Source organism: Haliaeetus albicilla, chromosome 22, assembly GCF_947461875.1.
Source record: "Haliaeetus albicilla chromosome 22, bHalAlb1.1, whole genome shotgun sequence".
Lineage (NCBI taxonomy): Eukaryota > Metazoa > Chordata > Aves > Accipitriformes > Accipitridae > Haliaeetus > Haliaeetus albicilla.
Window position 1 is genome coordinate 6,747,247 of NC_091504.1, and position 18,699 is coordinate 6,765,945.

At 66.0% G+C, this 18,699-nt stretch overlaps 2 protein-coding genes across 3 annotated transcripts in view; both read left to right on the forward strand.

The window, feature by feature from the left end:
* NRXN2 (neurexin 2) overlaps positions 1-12,449 on the forward strand; it is a 17,194-nt gene extending 4,745 nt beyond the window's left edge. The window contains 6 exon segments of the mRNA XM_069810681.1: positions 311-577; positions 2,290-2,379; positions 3,427-3,746; positions 3,963-4,041; positions 11,594-11,688; positions 11,690-12,449. Coding sequence (XP_069666782.1) covers positions 311-577; positions 2,290-2,379; positions 3,427-3,746; positions 3,963-4,041; positions 11,594-11,688; positions 11,690-12,349 — 1,511 coding nt within the window. The 3' untranslated portion in view covers positions 12,350-12,449.
* A 647-nt stretch (positions 12,450-13,096) lies between these two features.
* Positions 13,097-18,249, forward strand: FRMD8 (FERM domain containing 8). 2 transcript variants are annotated; one of them, XM_069809477.1, is made up of 10 exons: positions 13,097-13,275; positions 13,834-13,995; positions 14,595-14,696; positions 14,788-14,846; positions 14,986-15,152; positions 15,833-16,030; positions 16,327-16,450; positions 16,684-16,893; positions 17,548-17,725; positions 17,995-18,249. In XM_069809477.1, the coding sequence occupies exons 1-10, from the start codon at positions 13,236-13,238 to the stop codon at positions 18,105-18,107; spliced, it is 1,353 nt and encodes a 450-aa protein (XP_069665578.1). In that variant the 5' UTR covers positions 13,097-13,235; the 3' UTR covers positions 18,108-18,249. The 2 variants fall into 2 exon arrangements, with proteins under 2 accessions (XP_069665578.1, XP_069665579.1); XM_069809478.1 differs by lacking the exon at positions 13,834-13,995.
* Positions 18,250-18,699: the final 450 nt, after the last annotated feature.

Genomic DNA, 18,699 nt, shown 5'->3' on the forward strand with positions numbered 1-18,699 from the left:
CCCCCAGGGGGACCCAGGCATCCGGGGGCGGCGGAAGTGCCTGAGTCAGTGGCTCAGCTGTGCTGGGGGGGCCGGACCCCCCCTCGTTGGCCAGTGCCTTTGTTAGTGTGTGGAGCTGGGGGCACCCAGGCAGCAGGGGGACCCCAACCCCCCGTCCACGGGGCTGGGGGCTCCTTCACCCACCCCGGCAGGGGGCTGGGCCGGGCTCTGTCAGGGGATGTGGGGCTGGCTGGGGGGGGGGGCGCATGTGGGGCTGGAGGGACCCACGGTTGGGGGTCATCGCCTCGGGGACATCGGGGACCCGCTGCAGGAGGGACCCCGGTGTTCGGGGCGGGGGTGTGGGGGGGGCGTGGGTCGCGCCATGGGCAGCCGTGGGGCAGGGACCCACGGGTGCCCCCCCGCAGGCGCAGGGGGGCCGTGGGGGTGCTGTTCAACGTGGGGACCGAGGACATCGCGCTGGAGGAGCGGGGGGCGGCCGTCAGCGACGGGCGCTTCCACGTCGTCCGCTTCACCCGCAGCGGCGGCAACGCCACCCTCCAGGTGGACGGCGGCCCCCTGCACGAGCGCTACCCCCCAGGTACCACCCCCCCGGCACCGACAGCTCCCCGGGGCCACCCCACAGCACCTATAGGCGCCCGGAGCACGTAGAGACACCCCACGGCACCCATGGGCGCTTAGAGACGGCCCAGAGACACCCTATGGCACCCATAGGTGCCTGGAGCATGTAGAGACACCCCACGGAACCCATGGGCACTTAGAGACACCCTATGGTGCCCATAGGTGCCTGGAGCATGTAGAGACACCCTATGGCACCCATAGGCACCCGGAGCGCGTAGAGACACCCCACGGAACCCATGGGCACTTAGAGACACCCTATGGTGCCCATAGGTGCCTGGAGCATGTAGAGACACCCTATGGCACCCATAGGCACCCGGAGCGCGTAGAGACACCCCACGGCACCCATGGGCACTTAAAGACAGCCCAGAGACACCCTATGGCACCCATAGGTGCCTGGAGCATGTAGAGACACCCTGTGGCACCCACAGGTGCTAAGAGACAGCCCAGAGACACCCCCTGGCACCCATAGGTGCCCAGAGCGCGTAGAGACACCCCATGGCACCCATAGGCACTTAGAGACAGCCCAGAGACGCTGGCACAGCACCCACAGGCACCCTGTAGCACCCCTATAGCATCTATAGGCACCCCATAGCACCCAGAGGTACCCTGTAGGACTTGCAAACATACCATAGCACCTGGAAACACCTTATAGCACCCTATAGCGCCTATGGGCACCCCACAGGGCTTGGAGACACCTATAGCGTCACTGTAGCATCTTCAGACACCCCACAGCAAGTGGAAACACCCTATAGCACCCCATAGCGCCTGTGGGCACCCCATATCTCACAGAGATGCCCTATAGCATCCCCGTAGCGCCTACTGGCACCCCATAGCACCTATAGGCACCCCACAATGCTTAGAGACACCCTGTAGCACCTGGGAACACCCACAGACACCCCACAGCTCCCCTACAGCACCTGCAGACACCCTATGGCCCTCCCTATAGGCCCCCCCCATAGCCCCCATACCCTCTGTGCGTGCCAGAACCCCCACCCCCATGCTAACAAGCTGCCCTCCCCTAATTAAGGGCACCAACCACCTAACGAGGGCGCTAACGAAGGGCAGCGTGCCGCCACCCGCGGCTGTGAGGGGACCCAGGCGTCCGGGCGGCCACCGCCTGCCCCCCCCTGCCGCCCTCCCCCTCCCCCGGGCCCCCTAACGCCCCCCTAAACGCCGCATAAACCCCCCCCAAACACGGCCACGCCCCGGCCACGCCGCCACTGTGGCATCATGGCCACGGCCTGGTGACTTCAGCCGTGACACCACGGTTGTGTCGTGGCGACGCCAGCGGTGACACCACGGCCGTGCCACCAACCGTACTTGGTGGTGACATCGCACCGGTTGTGTCCTGGTGACGCCGATGGCGATACCACGGTCACGCCATGGCGCATGGCGCCGCCAACCGCGGTGTCAGTGGTGACACTGTGGTCCCCCCACGGTGACGCCGACGGTGATGCCAATGGCGACACCACGGTCACGCCACAGAGCTGCCAACGGTGAGGCCTCGGTCGCACCACAGTGACGCCAACGGCCCCGCCAGCACCCGCGCCACGATGCCACCATCAGCTCCACCACCAGCGCCCCCACGCCGGCCCCGGTGCCGACGGCTGTGCCGGCGGCGCCATGCCGGGCGGTGCCGCGTGCCGTAACCCTCTTCTCCTCCCTCCGAAGGCAGCGGGGACAGCGAGCGGCTGGCGCTGGCGCGGCAGCGCATCCCCTACCGCCTGGGGCGGGTGGTCGATGAGTGGCTGCTCGACAAAGGTAACTCGTCAGCGCCGCCCTAACGAGCACCCCCCGCCCCGCCCGCCTGGGGGACCCCACTGTCCGGGCCCCAGATGTTTGGGGGCCCCAGATGTTTGGGGACCCCGGTGTCCGGGCCCCACGTCCCCGAGGACCTCGTTGTCCAGGGACCCAGGCATCCGGGCGGGCCGGACTCTGCACCCCCCCCCCCCCAGGCCCCCCCCCCCCGTTAACCCGGTTAACCCGCTAACCCGCCTGGTTAAAGGGACGCTAACGAACTTAACCGCCCCCTAAACCGCGCTTTAACCCTTTGAGTGCTGCCGCCCCCCCCCGGGCCTTAAACCAGCATAAACGAAGCTAAAACCCGCATAATAACCGCACTAATTAGCGACAATAATTGGCCCGGTGACGAGTGACACCGGTGGGGCAGGGCCGGGGCGTGCACGAGGGCCGCGAGCGTGCGAGGGGCCGCGGCTGCGCGGGGGCCGCACGTGCGCGCCTGAGGGCCGCGCGTGCACAAGTGTTGGGCGTGCACGAGTGTTGGGCGCGTGTGCGAGGCCGGCGTGCGCGCGAGGGTTGCGCGCGTGCAGGAGCTGCCCGTGCACCGGCCGCCCCCCACCCCGCCCTCACACGCCCTCGCACGCCTCGGCCCCGCCCAGGCAGGATTCCCCCCCCCCTCGCCACCCCAGCCCCAAAAGGGGCTGAACTGAGCCCAAACGGAGCCTCCCCCGGCGCAGCCCAGAGGGTTAAAGGGGCCGGGAGGGCGTTGGGGTCCCTTTAACCGCCGCCGCCCGGGGGGGTGGTGGGGAGGGAGGCACGAGTTGGGGGGGGGGGGGCAACCGGGCAGGCGGCGGCGGGGCCGGGGGTCGCCCGGCCGCCCCTCGTGCGGCGCACGTGCAGCCCCAGCACGGGGCGGCACGTGCCGGGGCGAGGCAGGCGCGACCTCGTGCGAGGCGCGACCTCGTGCGAGGCGCGACGCCCGCTCCCGCGGCGAGGCGATGCCGCGCGGCGTGGCGCGTCCCGGGGGGCGTCCGGCGCCTGCGACAGGCTCTCTTCCCCCCCCCCCAGGCCGCCAGCTGACCATCTTCAACAGCCAGGCGGCCGTGCGGGTGGGGGGCCGCGACCGCGGCCGCCCCTTCCAGGGGCAGCTCTCCGGCCTCTACTACAACGGGCTGAAGCTGCTGGCGCTGGCGGCCGAGGGGCACCCGCGGGTGCGGCTGGAGGGGGACCTGCGGCTGGTGGGCGAGCCCCCCCCGCCCCCCGCCCCGCCCGGCGCCACCCCCGCGCCCCCCGACATGGCCACCACCATCATGGAGACCACCACCACCATGGCCACCACCACCACCCGCCGCGGGCGGTCGCCCACCCTCCGCGACACCGTCGCCCAGGTACGGGGCTGGGGGGGGGAGCGGGGAGGGGTGGGGGACGGATCCGGACGTCTGGGTCCGTTCCCCCCCCCCCCCGTGGGGGATCATGGCGGGGAAAGGGGTGCCGTGGGTCCCTGAGGGGGCACCCAGACTCCTGGGGGGATCGTGGGGTGACGGGGGCGTCCCGGGTCCCTGAGGGGCACCTGGGTGACGCCCCCCCTCACCTCGCCCCCCCAGAACACAGACGACCTGCTGGTGGCCTCGGCCGAGTGCCCGAGCGATGACGAGGACCTGGAGGAGTGTGAGCCCGGCACAGGTGGGTGCTCCTCCGCGGGGGCGCCCCGGGCACGTGCGTGTGCGACACGCCCTCGCACGCCCGCCCGGGGCACGCCCACCCCGCCCCCCCCCCCCCGCGATCACACCCCCCCCCCAGGGCGGCAGCGAACCCCTCCTTGCACGCGCGGGGGGAGCCGGGGCACAGGCGCATCTGCAGGCACGCTCACGCGGGTGCGTGCGGGCACGGGCTCACACACACGCGCGCTCGTGCACACAGGAACGCTCCCAGCTGCGCGCACAGCTCTATCCACGCACACGTGCACAGAGCTGCTCACACACCTGCACACACGCACACACACACGTGCACACAGTACAGAAGAGCACTTGGCTGCACACACACGCACGAGCTCACACGTGCTCGTGCACACACTCAGACAGCTGTACACACACGAGTGAGTGCACACAGCTTGTGCACACAACAGCTGCTCTCACACACACACGTGCACATAGGCTCACGCACATGCTTGTGCACAAGAGCTGCTCTTGCACACACACGTGCACAGGGCTGTACGCATACGCGTGCACAAGTGCACACACAAGTGAACAACAGCTGCTCGCACACATGCAGGTGCACAGCGGCTGCTCGTGCTCACACACACACTCACACGTGCCCCACCAACGCAGCCACCCCCTCGCACACCCCTGCGCACCCCCCCGTGCGCCCACCCGCCCCGTGCACACGCGCCTGCGACCCCCGCCCCCCCTTGCCCGCGGCCCCGCCCCTCACACGCCTGCACACGCGTGTTCCCCGCCCTGCGGCACACACTCCTGCCTGCTCTGTGCACACACATGTGCCCTGGGGCCCCGTGCAAGCCCCGCCCCTTGCCCCGCCCTCGCCCACTGCAAGCCCTTGGCCCCACCCTGACAGACAGACGGACAGATGGACGGAGGAACAGGGAGGGGACCCCGGTGTCCGGGTGTCACCCTCGCGTGCGAGGCTGTCGCACGCCCGCTGCCGCCCAGGGCCTCGTGCGAGGACCCTCCCCTCCCCCCACCCCCTGCCCCTCTCCCAGCATCACAGGGGGCTCTGCCGAGCCCGGACGCCAGGTTGCCCCCCCAGCACCCACAGGTGTCCCCCGGACACCTGGGGTCCCCCCCCGATGTCTGGGGTCCCCCCCCAGCACCCACGGGTGTCCCCCGGACGCCTGGGGTCCCCCCCCGATGTCTGGGTCCCCCCCCAGCGCCCATGGGTGTCCCCTGGACGCCTGGGGTCCCTCCCAGCGCTGGGGGGGGGGGGGGGCGTCCCCCAGACGCCTGGGTCCCCCCAAACCCCACCTGACCCCATCGGGGGGAGGGGCGGCAGCGGTCGGGGGAGCAGGGGGGGAGGAGAGGGGGACGGACGGACAGACGGACGGACTGATCGACTGACGGACGGATGACGGACAGACAACAGATAAAGGGGGGGGAACAGATGGAGGATGGACGGATGGACTCATGGATGGAAGGACGGATGGACAGAGGGACAGATGGCTGAGGGATGGATGGAAGGACGGATGGATTCATGGACGGAAGGACGGATGGACAGAGGGATGATGGATGGACAGATGGTTGATGGCTGGACGGAAGGACGGGTGGACGGATGGACAGAGGGACAGATGGAAGGACAGATGGACAGAGAGATGATGGATGGAAGGACAGATGGACGGAGGGATGATGGCTGGAAGAACGGATGGACGGATGGACAGAGGGATGTTGGATGGAAGGACCGATGGATGGATGGTTGACGGCTGGACGGAAGGACCGATGGATTCATGGATGGAAGGACAGATGGACAGAAGGATGATGGACGGATGGACAGAGTGATGATGGATGGAAGGACAGATGGACGGAGGAATGATGGATGGATGGACAGAGGGATGGATGAACAGAGTGATGATGGATGGAAGGACAGATGGACGGAGGAATGATGGACGGATGGACAGAGGGATGGCTGGCTGGACGGAAGGATGGATGGATGGAGGGATGATGGATGGAAGGACAGATAAACAGAAGGACAGATGGCTGAGGGATGGATGGAAGGAGGGATGAATTCATGGATGGAAGGACAGATGGATGGATAGTTGATGGCTGGACAGATGGATTCATGGACAGATGGACTGAGGGACAGATGGTTGATGGCTGGATGGAAGGACGGACGGACAGAGGGACAGACAACTGAGGGATGGATGGAAGGACGGATGCATGGTTGATGGGTGGATGGAAGGACCTATGGATTCATGGATGGAAGGACAGATGGACAGAAGGATGATGGATGGATGGACAGAGGGATGGATGGATGGATGGTTGATGGCTGGATGGAAGGATGGATGGACAGAGGGACAGATGGCTGAGGGATGGATGGAGAAACAGATGGTTGATGGCTGGATGGAAGGACGGATGGACAGATGGATGGACAGATGGATTCAAAGGTTGATGGATGGATTTAAGACTGGCTGGACAGACACATGGACAGACGGATTCAAGGCTGGGTGGACAGGCTGAAGGCTGGATGGATCTGAGCATGGATGGATGCATAGATGGACACACGGATGGACGGGCAGATGGATGAAGGATGGCTGGACAGATTCAAAGAGGGATGGATTCAAGGACGGATGGATGCAAGGCTGAATGGACACATGGATGGATTCAAGTCTGGCTGGAGGGACGAGCACATGGACAGATAGGTGAGTTCAAGGACAGACAGACGCGTGGATGGATGGATGGACAGACGGATGGATTGGAGTCTGATGGATGGATGGATGTGTGGCTGAAAGGACGCACAGCTGGGTGGATGGATCCGAGGCTGAATGGATGGATGGACACAGGAACAGACAGCTGGATGCCAGGCTGGATGGATTCCAGGCTGGCTGGCTGGACAGGCAGATGGACGAATTCACGGATGGATGGATGGATGGATGGATTCAAGGATGGATTCAAGGATGGATTCAAGGATGGACAGATGGATAGATGGATTCAAGGATGGATGGATGGATGGATTCAAGGATGGATTCAAGGATGGATGGATTCAAGGATGGATGGATGGATCCATGGATGGATGGATGGATTCAAGGATGGATGGATGGATCCATGGATGGATGGATTCAAGGATGGAGGGATTCAAGGATGGATGAGTGGATGAATGGATGGATTCAAGGGTGGATGGATGGATGAATGGATTCAAGGATGGATGGATGGATTCAAGGATGGACGGATGGACGGATGGATGGATGGATGGATTCAAGGATGGATTCAAGGATGGATGGACAGATGGATGGATTCAAGGATGAACGTCTGGATTCAAGGGTGGATGGATGGATGGATTCAAGGATGGATGAGTGGATGAATGGATGGATTAAAGGATGGATCCACGGATGGATGGATTCAAGTATGGGTTCAAGGATGGATGGATGGATGGATCCAAGGATGGATGGATTCAAGGATGGATGGGCGGATGAATGGATGGATTCAAGGATGCATGGATGGATTCAAGGATGGATTCAAGGATGGATGGACAGATGGATGGATTCAAGGATGAATGTCTGGATTCAAGGGTAGATGGACGGATGGATGGATTCAAGGATGAATGGATGGATTCAAGGATGGACAGATGGATGGATGGATTCAAGGATGGATGAGTGGATGAATGGATGGATTAAAGGATGGATGGACGGATGGATGGATTCAAGGATGGATTGATAGATGGATCCACGGATGGATGGATTCAAGGATGGATGGATGGATGGATTCAAGGATGGATGGATGGATTCAAGGATAGACAGATGGATTCAAGGTTGGATGGAAAGATGGATGGGTTCAAGGATGAATGGATGGATTCAAGGATGGATGGACAGATGGATGGATGGATTCAAGGATGGATGAGTGGATGAACGGATGGATACAAGGATGGATGGTCGGACGGATGGATTCAAGCATGGACTGATAGATGGATCTACGGATGGATTCAAGGATGGATGGATGGATTCAAGGATAGACAGACGGACAGATGGATTCAAGGATGGATTCAGGGATGGATGGAAAGATAGATGGGTTCAAGTATGAATGTCTGGATTCAAGGATGGATGGACGGATGGATGGATTCAAGGATGAATGGATGGATTCAAGGATGGATGGATTCAAGGATGGATGAGTGGATGAACGGATGGATACAAGGATGGATGGTCGGACGGATGGATTCAAGCATGGATTGATAGATGGATCCACGGATGGATGGATTCAAGGATGGACGGACGGATGGATGGATTCAAGGATGGATGGATGGATGGATGGATTCAAGGATGGACGGATTCAAGGATGGATGGACAGACGGATGGATTCAAGGATGGATTCAAGGATGGATGGATCGTTCCAAGGATGGTTTCAAGGATGGATTTAAGGATGGATTCAAGGATGGATTCAAGGATGGATGGTTCCAAGGATGGATTCAAGGATGGATTCAAGGATGGATGGACAGATGGATGGATTCAAGGATGGATGGGCAGATGAATGGATGGATTCAAGGATGGACAGATGGATTCAGTGATGGATTAATGGATGGATGGATTCAAGGATGGATGGATGGATGGATGGATGAATTCAAGGATAGACAGACGGACAGATGGATTCAAGGATGGATTCAGGGATGGATGGAAAGATGGATGGGTTCAAGGATGAATGGATGGATTCAAGGATGGATGGACAGATGGATGGATTCAAGGATGGAATCAAGGATGGATGGATTCAAGGATGGATGGGTTCAAGGATGGATGAGTGGATGAATGGATGGATACAAGGATGGATGGTCGGACAGATGGATTCAAGCATGGATTGATAGATGGATCCATGGATGGATGGGTTCAAGGATGGATGAGTGGATGAACGGATGGATACAAGGATGGATGGTCGGACAGATGGATTCAAGCATGGATTGATAGATGGATCCACGGATGGATGGATTCAAGGATGGATGGATGGATCCATGGATGGATGGATTCAAGGATGGATGGATAGATTCAAGGATGAATGGATGGATTCAAGGATGGATTCAAGGATGGATGGGCAGATGAATGGATGGATTCAAGGATGGACAGATGGATTCAGTGATGGATTAATGGATGGATGGATTCAAGGATGGATGGATGGATGGATAGATTCAAGGATGAATGGATGGATTCAAGGATGGATTCAAGGATGGATTCAAGGATGAATGGATGGATGGATTCAAGGATGGATGGATGGATCCATGGATGGATGGATTCAAGGATGGATGGATAGATTCAAGGATGAATGGATGGATTCAAGGATGGATTCAAGGATGGATTCAAGGATGAATGGATGGATTCAAGAATGGACGAACGGATGGATGGATTCAAGGATGGACAGATGGATTCAATGATGGATTAATGGATGGATGGATTCAAGGATGGATTCAAGGATGGATTCAAGGACGGATGGATTCAAGGATGGATGGGCAGATGAATGGATGGATTCAAGGATGGACAGATGGATTCAGTGATGGATTAATGGATGGATGGATTCAAGGACGGATGGATTAAAGCATGGACAGCAGATGGATGGATTCAAGGATGGATTCAAGGATGGATTCAAAGATGGATGGATGGATTCAAGGATGGATGGATGGATTCAAGGATGGATAGATGGATTCAAGGATAGACAGACAGACAGATGGATTCAAGGATGGATTCAAGGATGGATGGACAGATGGATGGGTTCAAGGATGAATGTCTGGATTCAGGGATGGATGGATTCAAGGATGAATGGATGGATTCAAGGCTGAATGGATGGATTCAAGGATGGATTCAAGGATGGACAGATGGATTCAAGGATGGATGGGCGGATGAATGGATGGATTCAAGGATCGACAGATGGATTCATGGATGGACGGATGGATGGATGGATTCAAGGATGGATGGGCGGATGAATGGATGGATTCAAGGATGGACGGATGGATTCAAGGTGGGACAGATGGATTCATGGATGGATGGATTCAAGGACGGATGGATGGAACCAAGGCTGGATTTTGGGACAGATGGATGGATTAAAGGATGGACGGATGGATGGATGGATTCAAGGATGGACGGATGGATGGATCTGAGGATGAATGGGTGCACGGATGGATGGACTCAAGGATGGATGGGCAGATGGATGGACGGATGGATGGATTCAAGGATGGATGGGCAGATTCAAGGATGGATGGATGGATCTGGGGATGAATGGGTGCATGGATGGATGGACTCAAGGATGGATGGGCAGATGGATGGACGGATGGATGGATTCAAGAACGGATTCAAGGATGGATGGGCAGATTCAAGGATGGATGGATGGATCTGGGGATGAATGGGTGCATGGATGGATGGACTCAAGGATGGATTTTGGGATGGATGCACGGACAGACAGATGGATTCAAGGCTGGCTGGACGCGCGGCTGGCTGGCCTGCCGGACTCACGGATGGCCGGATGGATGGAACCAAGGCTGGATTTAGGGACGGACGGATGGATGGATTCAAGGATGGATCCAAGGATGGATGGGCAGATTCAAGGATGGATCTGGGGATGAATGGGTGCATGGATGGATGGACTCAAGGATGGATTTTGGGATGGATGGGCGGATGGATGCACGGACAGACAGATGGATTCAAGGCTGGCTGGACGCGCGGCTGGCTGGCCTGCCGGACTCACGGATGGCCGGATGGATGGAACCAAGGCTGGATTTAGGGACGGACGGATGGATGGATTCAAGGATGGATCCAAGGATGGATGGGCAGATTCAAGGATGGATCTGGGGATGAATGGGTGCATGGATGGATGGACTCAAGGATGGATTTTGGGATGGATGGGCGGATGGATGCACGGACAGACAGATGGATTCAAGGCTGGCTGGACGCGCGGCTGGCTGGCCTGCCGGACTCACGGATGGCCGGATGGATGGAACCAAGGCTGGATTTAGGGACGGATGGATGGATGGATGGATGGAAACAGAGGTGTGCGGATGGTTTCAAGGCTGGGTTCGAGGCCGGATGGACGCACGGATGGCCGGATGGACGCACGGATGGCTGGGTGGATGGCTCCACGGCCGCAGGCAGGGCTGGCCGGGCGCAGGCCGCTGGCGCCGCAGGGGGTCGGCCGGCGGCACCTTCTCACCGAGTGTCTCTCTCTTCTTTTCTTTTTGTTCTTTTTTCTCTTTTTTCTTTCTTTCTTCTCTTTTTTTTTTGTGTGCTTTCCCTTCCTTCCTGCAATTTCTTTTTCCTCCACGCTAAAATCACCCGGCCCCATCCCGCGATGTAAGTTGACGGCAGCGCCGCGGTTTGCTCTTAAAAAAAAAAACGAGAAAAAAAAAAAAAGCGCAAAAAGTAGCTAAAAAAAAAAAAAAGATAATAATAATGATAATAGTAACGGCGAGAAGCGGCGGCGGCGGCGGCAGCGGTGGGGGGGGGCTCGGGGGGCCGGGGGGCGCCGGCGGCGGGGGCTGACGCGGGCCCCCCCCCCTCCCCGCCCCCCCCCCCCCCCCCCGCCCCGTCTCGTTTCTCTCTCCGCAGGCGGCGAGCTGGTGCTGCCGGCGTCCCCGGCGGGCGGCGGGCCGGCGTCCCCCCCGCCCCCCCCCCCCGGCCTCCCCCCGCGCCCCCCCCGGCTGCGGCCCCGACTGCGAGGAGCCCTCGGGCTTCGCCTCCGGCGAGGCGGCCGACCCCAACGCGCCGCCGGCCGACGACGAGGACTTCGCGGGCCACGGCGGTGACATCACCGCCCCCCGCCGCGACGACGACGTCACCGCCGACGTCATCACCGACGCCAGCGACGAGGCCGTCACCCCGGCCACCGTGGCGGCCGTCCCGCTGCCGGGGCTGGTGCCGGCGGGCGAGCGGCACCCGCGGGAGGGGGGCGCGGGGGGGCGCGGGCGGGCGACGGCCGCCCCGGTGACCCGCCGCCCCGCTGTCCCCACAGCCGCCGCGCCGGGCGCCGTGGAGGTGGTGCGGGAGGCGGGCGGCACCACCGGCATGGTGGTGGGCATCGTGGCCGCCGCCGCGCTCTGCATCCTCATCCTCCTCTACGCCATGTACAAGTACCGCAACAGGGACGAGGGCTCCTACCAGGTGGACCAGAGCCGCCACTACATCGGCGCCGCCCCCGCCGCCGGAGCCGCCGCCGGAGCCGCGGGGGGGCCCCCCGGCGCCGCCGCCGCCGCCGCCGCCGCCGCCCCCCCCGGCGGGGGGCCCCCCAAGGAGAAGGCGCCCCCCGCGCCGCCCAAGGCGCCCGGCAAGGCGCGGCGCAACAAGGACAAGGAGTACTATGTCTGACGGGGGGGGGGGGACGCGCCTGACACCCCCCCCCCCCTTCCCGAAACGGGCCGCCACCCGCCTCCTCGCCCCCCCAACCCCCCTCCGCGGGCCGTCACCCCCCCGCCCCGGGTGGCGCCGCCGCCGCCGCCGCCCCCCCCCCCCCCGCCCCGGGCGGCACCTCTGTGGTCGTGTGTGTCGTTCCCCCCGACTCCCCCCCGAACCGAGGGAAGAGGGGGCGCGGATTGGGAGGGGGGGGGGCCCGCGCGCCCCGGGGGGGGGGGGGCGTCAGAGGGGGCCCGGGGGGCGCGGGACCCCCCCGAAAGGGGCGCGGGACCCCCCACCCACCCCTTTTAATCGGTTTTTCTACCGCCCCCCGCCCCCGGGTCCTTCTTTGGGTTTATTTTTTAATTTCTAAAGCCCCGACTGGGGTTGGGCCCCCCCCGCCGCCCCGGCCCCCGAGCCCCCCCCCCCCCGAGCCCCCGGGCCCCCCCGGGCCCCCCTCCGCCGCGCACAGAGGAATACACGGTTCTATACTTCGTACAGCGGCTCCGCCTCTTCCTGCGCCGCCCCCGCGACCCCCCCCGGCCCCGAGCCCCCCCCCCCCCGAGGGGCGGTGGAGGGGTTGGGGGGGGGGAATCCCGGCCCTCCGGGTCCGCCCCGCCGCCAGGGGGCGCCGCCGCCGCCGCCGCCTCCTCGGGCCACCGCGGGGCGGGGCGGCACGTCGCGGCACGTCACGGCCCGGGCGCGACGTCACGCCGCGTCACGGGGTGCGGCCCCTCCCCCTGCACCCGCGGCGCTTCCGCCCGGCGCGGGAACGGCGCGCGGAACGCCCGCAGCCCTGACCCCGGCGTGACCCCGCGCTGACCCCGGCGTGACCCTCCCCGCCCCGACCCCGGCCCCGCGCATGGAGGGGGAGGGGGCGTCCGCGCCCCCCGGCGCTGCCGGTGGGTGAGGGGGGCGGGGCCCCTGGGCGGGGGAGGGGGGGTGTCGGCGGGTCCCGCCCCCGGGGGTGTCCCCGTCCGGGGGTCCCTTTCGGGGGGGTGTGTCCGGGGGGGTCCGTCCGTGGGTCCCTTTGGGGCGGGGGGTCGGCGGGTCCCGAGGGCGGTCGGCGGGTCCGGGGGGGGGTCCCCGTCCGTGGGTCCCTTTGGGGGGGGGCGTGTCCCGGGGGGTGTCGGCGGGTCCCTTTTCGGAGGGGGGGGGCGGTGCGTGCCCGGGGTTGCCGGCCGGTCCCTTTAGGGGGGTCTCGGCGGGTCCGGGGGGGTCCCCGTCCGTGGGTCCCTTTGGGGCGGGGGGTCCCGAGGGGTGTCGGCGGGTCCGGGGGGGTCCCCGTCCGTGGGTCCCTTTGGGGGTCGTGCCCGGGGGTGTCGGCGGGTCCGTTGGGGGGGGGTGGCGGTGCGTGTGCCCGGGGGGGTCGCTTCGGGGGGGGGGTGGGTGCGTGTGCCCGGGGGCGCCGGCCGTGGGTGCCCCCCGCCACCGCCGGCCCCCCCCCCCCCCCGCCGCAGCCGCGCTGGCCTTCCTGCCGGACGGGGCGGGGGTGCCGCTGCCGCTGGAGCCCCCCCCGGGGCCCACGGCCGGGGAGATGCTGCGGCGCCTGCAGGGGGCTCTGCGCCTGCCCCCCCTCGCCGCCGAGGCGCTGGCGCTCTGGCTGGTCTCCCCCCTGCTGGGTGAGCGGGGCGGGCGGGGGGGGGACACCGGGGGGTCCCTGCGGGGTGGGCGGGGGGGTACTGGGGGGGGGGGGTCAGGGGGTCCCTGCTGGGCGAGTGAGGGGTGACGAGGCTTGGGGGGGGGGTCAGGTGGTCCCTGCTGGGTGGGCAGGGCAGTCCGGGGGGGGTGGGTCCCAGGGCAGCCGTGGGTCCCGGGGTGGCCGTGGGTCCTGTGGGTCCTGTGGGTCCCAGGGCAGCCGTGGGTCCCGGGGTGGCCGTGGGTCCCGTGGGTCCCGGGGTGGCCGTGGGTCCTGTGGGTCCCAGGGCAGCCGTGGGTCCCGGGGTGGCTGTGGGTCCTGTGGGTCCTGTGGGTCCCAGGGCAGCCGTGGGTCCCGGGGTGGCCGTGGGTCCCGTGGGTCCCGGGGTGGCCGTGGGTCCTGTGGGTCCCAGGGCAGCCGTGGGTCCCGGGGTGGCCGTGGGTCCTGTGGGTCCCGGGGTGGCCGTGGGTCCCATGGGTCCTGGGGCAGCTGTGGGTCCCGGGGTGGCCGTGGGTCTCTGGGTGGCCGTGGGTCCCGTGGGTCCCATGATGGCCGTGGGTCCCAGCCTGTTGCCCCCCCCAGAGGTGCAGCTGAAGCCGCGGCACCGGCCCCTGCGCCTGGTCCGGCAGTGGCCAGAGCTGCTGCTGCGCTTCAGCCTCGGCTCCCACGCCGACATCGCCCAGGGTGAGCCCCCCGACCCCTGGGTCCCCGCGGGGGGGGTGTCCCCAGACGGCCGGGTCCCCTCACACACACACACACCCCCCCCGCCCCACAGACGAGCCCTGCCTGCAGCTGCGCAGGAACGTCTTCTTCCCCAAGAGCAAGGAGCTGGAGGTGAGGGGGGACCCCTGCCCCAGATATGTGGGGCCCGGACGCCGGGGACCCTCACCCCCCCCCCCGACACCTGGGTCCCGAGCGGGGGTCCGGGGGGGTGGGAGGCGGACGTGTGGGGTGACGCCTGGGTCCCCCCCAGCTGGAGGAAGAGGAGCTGCTGCGGCTGCTGTACGAGGAGGCGCGGGGGAACCTGCTGGGGGGGCGCTACCCCGTGGACCCCCCCGACGGGGAGGAGCTGGGGGCCCTGGCCTGCCGCCTGCGCCTGGGACCCTTCCAGCCCGGCCACCACACGCCCCAGAGCCTGCGGTCAGCACCCGATCCACAGCACCCTGACCCACAGCGACCCCCGCGACCCACAGCACCCAACCCACAGCACCCCAACCCACAGCGACACCCGCGACCCACAGCAACCCTGACCCACAGTGAGCCCCGCGACCCACAGCACCCAACCCACAGCACCCCAACCCACAGCGACACCCGCGACCCACAGCAACCCTGACCCACAGCGACCCCCGCGACCCACAGCACCCAACCCACAGCACCCCAACCCACAGCGACACCCACGACCCACAGCAACCCTGACCCACAGCGACCCCCGTGACCCACAGCACCCAACTCACAGCACCCCAACCCACAGCGACACCCACGACCCACAGCAACCCTGACCCACAGCAACCCCCGTGACCCACAGCACCCAACCCACAGCACCCGACCCACAGCAAACCCTGCGACCCACAGCATCCAACCCACAGCACCCTGACCCGCAGCACCCGACCCACAGCAATCCCCGTGACCCACAGCACCCCATGGGCCCCTGTGTGCAGGACCAATGGCACCCCATGGACCCCCCCCTTGCGACCCACAGTACCCCCACCCCTGTGACCCAAAGCACTCCATCGACCCCCACCACGGACCCCCACCCCATGGACCCCGGCATCCAGCCCCCCACCTCACGCAGCCCCTCACCCCCCTTTTCCCCCCCCCAGGCCGCTACTGGGGGAGCTGCTGCCGCCGCCCCCGGGGCGAGGGGGGCTGTGGGGGGCCCTGCGCCGGCGGGGCCCCCGCCCGCCCCCCCCCGAGGAGGGGCTGCTCCAGGCCTTTGCCCGCACCCCCGGCCCCCAGGCCACCCCCGCCGACCTCTACCGCGCCTTTCTGCGCCGCTGCCACGCCCTGCCCTACTACGGGTGAGTGGGGGACCCCCCCCCCCAGGGACCCCCGCGTCCAGGCCCCATGCACGGAACACCCCCCCAGGGACCCCGGCGTCCAGGCCCCACAGACCCCCAGGCACCCTGGTGTCTGGCCCCCCCCCCCCCCCCAGTTCACCCTGGGATCCAGGTGTCCAGGCCCCCCCAAGTCACCCCACAGTCACCCGGGGAAACCCAGGCTTCCGGGGGGGGGACACACCCCCACCGCGCTCCACAAGTGCGCCCTGGGGTCCCAGGCGTCCAGGAGGGGACCCAGCGTCTGGGCCCCCCCCCAGGTGCGCCTTCTTCCCGGGGGCCATTGACCGCCCCGCCGGGGGGCTGCTGGGCCGGGGGGGGCTGCGGCCCGTCAGTGTCGCCGTGGGGCTGGAGGGCGTCACCATCATCGACCCCCGGGAGAAGGTATGGGGCATGGGGGTCTATGGGGCTGGATCAGGCCCACAGGTGGGGTCTGTGGGGCTGGATCAGGCCCGTAGTGAGGTCTGTGGGGCAGGATGGGGGCTGGGGAGGTGTGGGGGGCAGGTTGGAGGGCACCATGGGGCTGGGAGGGGGGCATAGGGGCAGCTATGGGGCAGAGTGGGAGGCCGTGGGGCAGGGGGATGCCGTGGGGCTGACCGCCTTGTGTCCCCCCCCAGCATGTGCTGCTGACACTGACCTTCCCAGAGCTGTGCTGGGAGCTGGTGGGCGCCGTGGGGCAGGAGGGGGACGGCGCCGTGGGGCAGGAGGGGGATGGCGCCGTGGGGCAGGAGGGGGATGCCGTGGGGCCCCCCCAGCTCTGGCTGGAGTTCGATGGCGACCACGAGGGCGCCCCTGTCAACCGCCTGCTGCGGGTGTTCTCCCCCCAGGTCAGACCCACGGCCGTGCCCCACGGATCCCCACGGGGGTTCTGCTGGGTTGGGGGGCGGGGGGCAGCTGGGCGGGCTGGGGGGCAGCGGGGCTCAGCTCTCCCCCCCTCCAGGTGGTTGGGGGGTGGGTGGGGGGCGGTGGGGCTCAGCTCTCCCCCCCTCCAGGTGGTTGGGGGGGTGGGGGGCGGGGGGGCTCAGCTCTCCCCCCCTCAAGGTGGTTGGGGGGCGGGGGGGGCGGGGGGGCTCAGCTCTCCCCCCCTCAAGGTGGTTGGGGGGCGGGTGGGGGGCGGGGGGCTCAGCTCTCCCCCCCTCAAGGTGGTTGGGGGGCGGGTGGGGGGCGGGGGGCTCAGCTCTCCCCCCCTCAAGGTGGGTGGGGGGCGGGTGGGGGGCGGGTGGGGGGCGGTGGGGCTCAGCTCTCCCCCCCTCAAGGTGGGTGGGGGGCGGGTGGGGGGCGGTGGGGCTCAGCTCTCCCCCCCTCAAGGTGGTTGGGGGGGTGTGGGGGGCGGTGGGGGATGGTCGGGGGGCACTGGGGGGTGGTGAGGAGGCGGTGGGGGGGTGGTCGGGGGGCACTGGGGGGTGGTGGGGAGGCGGTGGGAGGGTGGTTGGGGGGCACTGGGGGGGCGGCGGTGGTCCGCGTGCTGACCGCGTCCCCAGGCAGAGCTGATGAGCGCCCTCATCGAGTGCTGCATCGAGCTGGGGGGGCCGGGGCCGCCCCCCCCGGGCCCGCCGCCCCCCCCCGAGACCCCCTCGCGGGGCGCCCCCTTGCGGCGGCAGGAGAGCGTCACCCGCCCCCGCCTGCAGCGCCTGGCCACCATCGACTACGTGCAGGAGGGTGGGACGGGGGGGGCACGGGGAGGGGGGGGTCCGGGGGGGAGCCAGGCACCCGGGGGATCATGGGGGGCACGGCGGGGGGGGGACCCCCAGCGTCGGGGGGGGGAGGGGGGGCGGGTGGGTGGGTGGGACCCAGGCGTCCAGGGGAAACATCCCGGGGGGGGGGGTCATGGGAGTTGGGGGGGCTCACAGGGGACCCTGGCATCGGGGGGGAGGACAGACCGGGGGGGGGCAGGTGTGCGCTGACACCAGCCCCCCCCCCCCCCCCAGGGCAGGAGCTGAGGCGCGTCAAGCCCCCCCGGCGCTCGGGGTCCTTCTTCGGGCGGGGGGCACGGGGCTCTTACACCCCCGTGTCAGGGGGGGCCGGGCTGGAGCAGGGCTGAGCCCCCCCCACACCTGCTGGACTGGAAGCACTGGGAGCCCCCAGCGATGGACCTGGCCCCTGAGGGACCCAGGCGTCCGGGACCCCCCCACTTTGTACCGACCCCCACCCATGCACACTAATAAACTGTACAGGGACACGGATGTCACTGTCACACACACACACCCCCCCATCACACCCACGGGTTTGGGGCTGATTCAGGGCGGTTTGGGGCAGATTCAGGCAAGTTTGGGGCAAATCGGGGCAGTTTGGGGCTAATTCAGGCAAGTGTGGGGCAGATTGGGGGGTTTGGGGCTAATTCAGGGGGGTTTAGGGCAGATCGGGAGAATTTGGGGCTAATTTGGGGTAGCCTTTGCCATATCGGGGCAGTTTGGGGCTGATTCAGGCAAGTATGGGGCAAATCGGGGCAGTTTGGGGCTAATTCAGGCAAGTGTGGGGCAGATTGGGGGGTTTGGGGCTAATTCAGGGGGGTTTAGGGCAGATCGGGAGAATTTGGGGCTAACAGGGTAGTCTTTGCCATATTGGGGCAGTTTGGGGCTAATTCAGGCAAGTGTGGGGCAGATTGGGGGGTTTGGGGCTAATTCAGGGGGGTT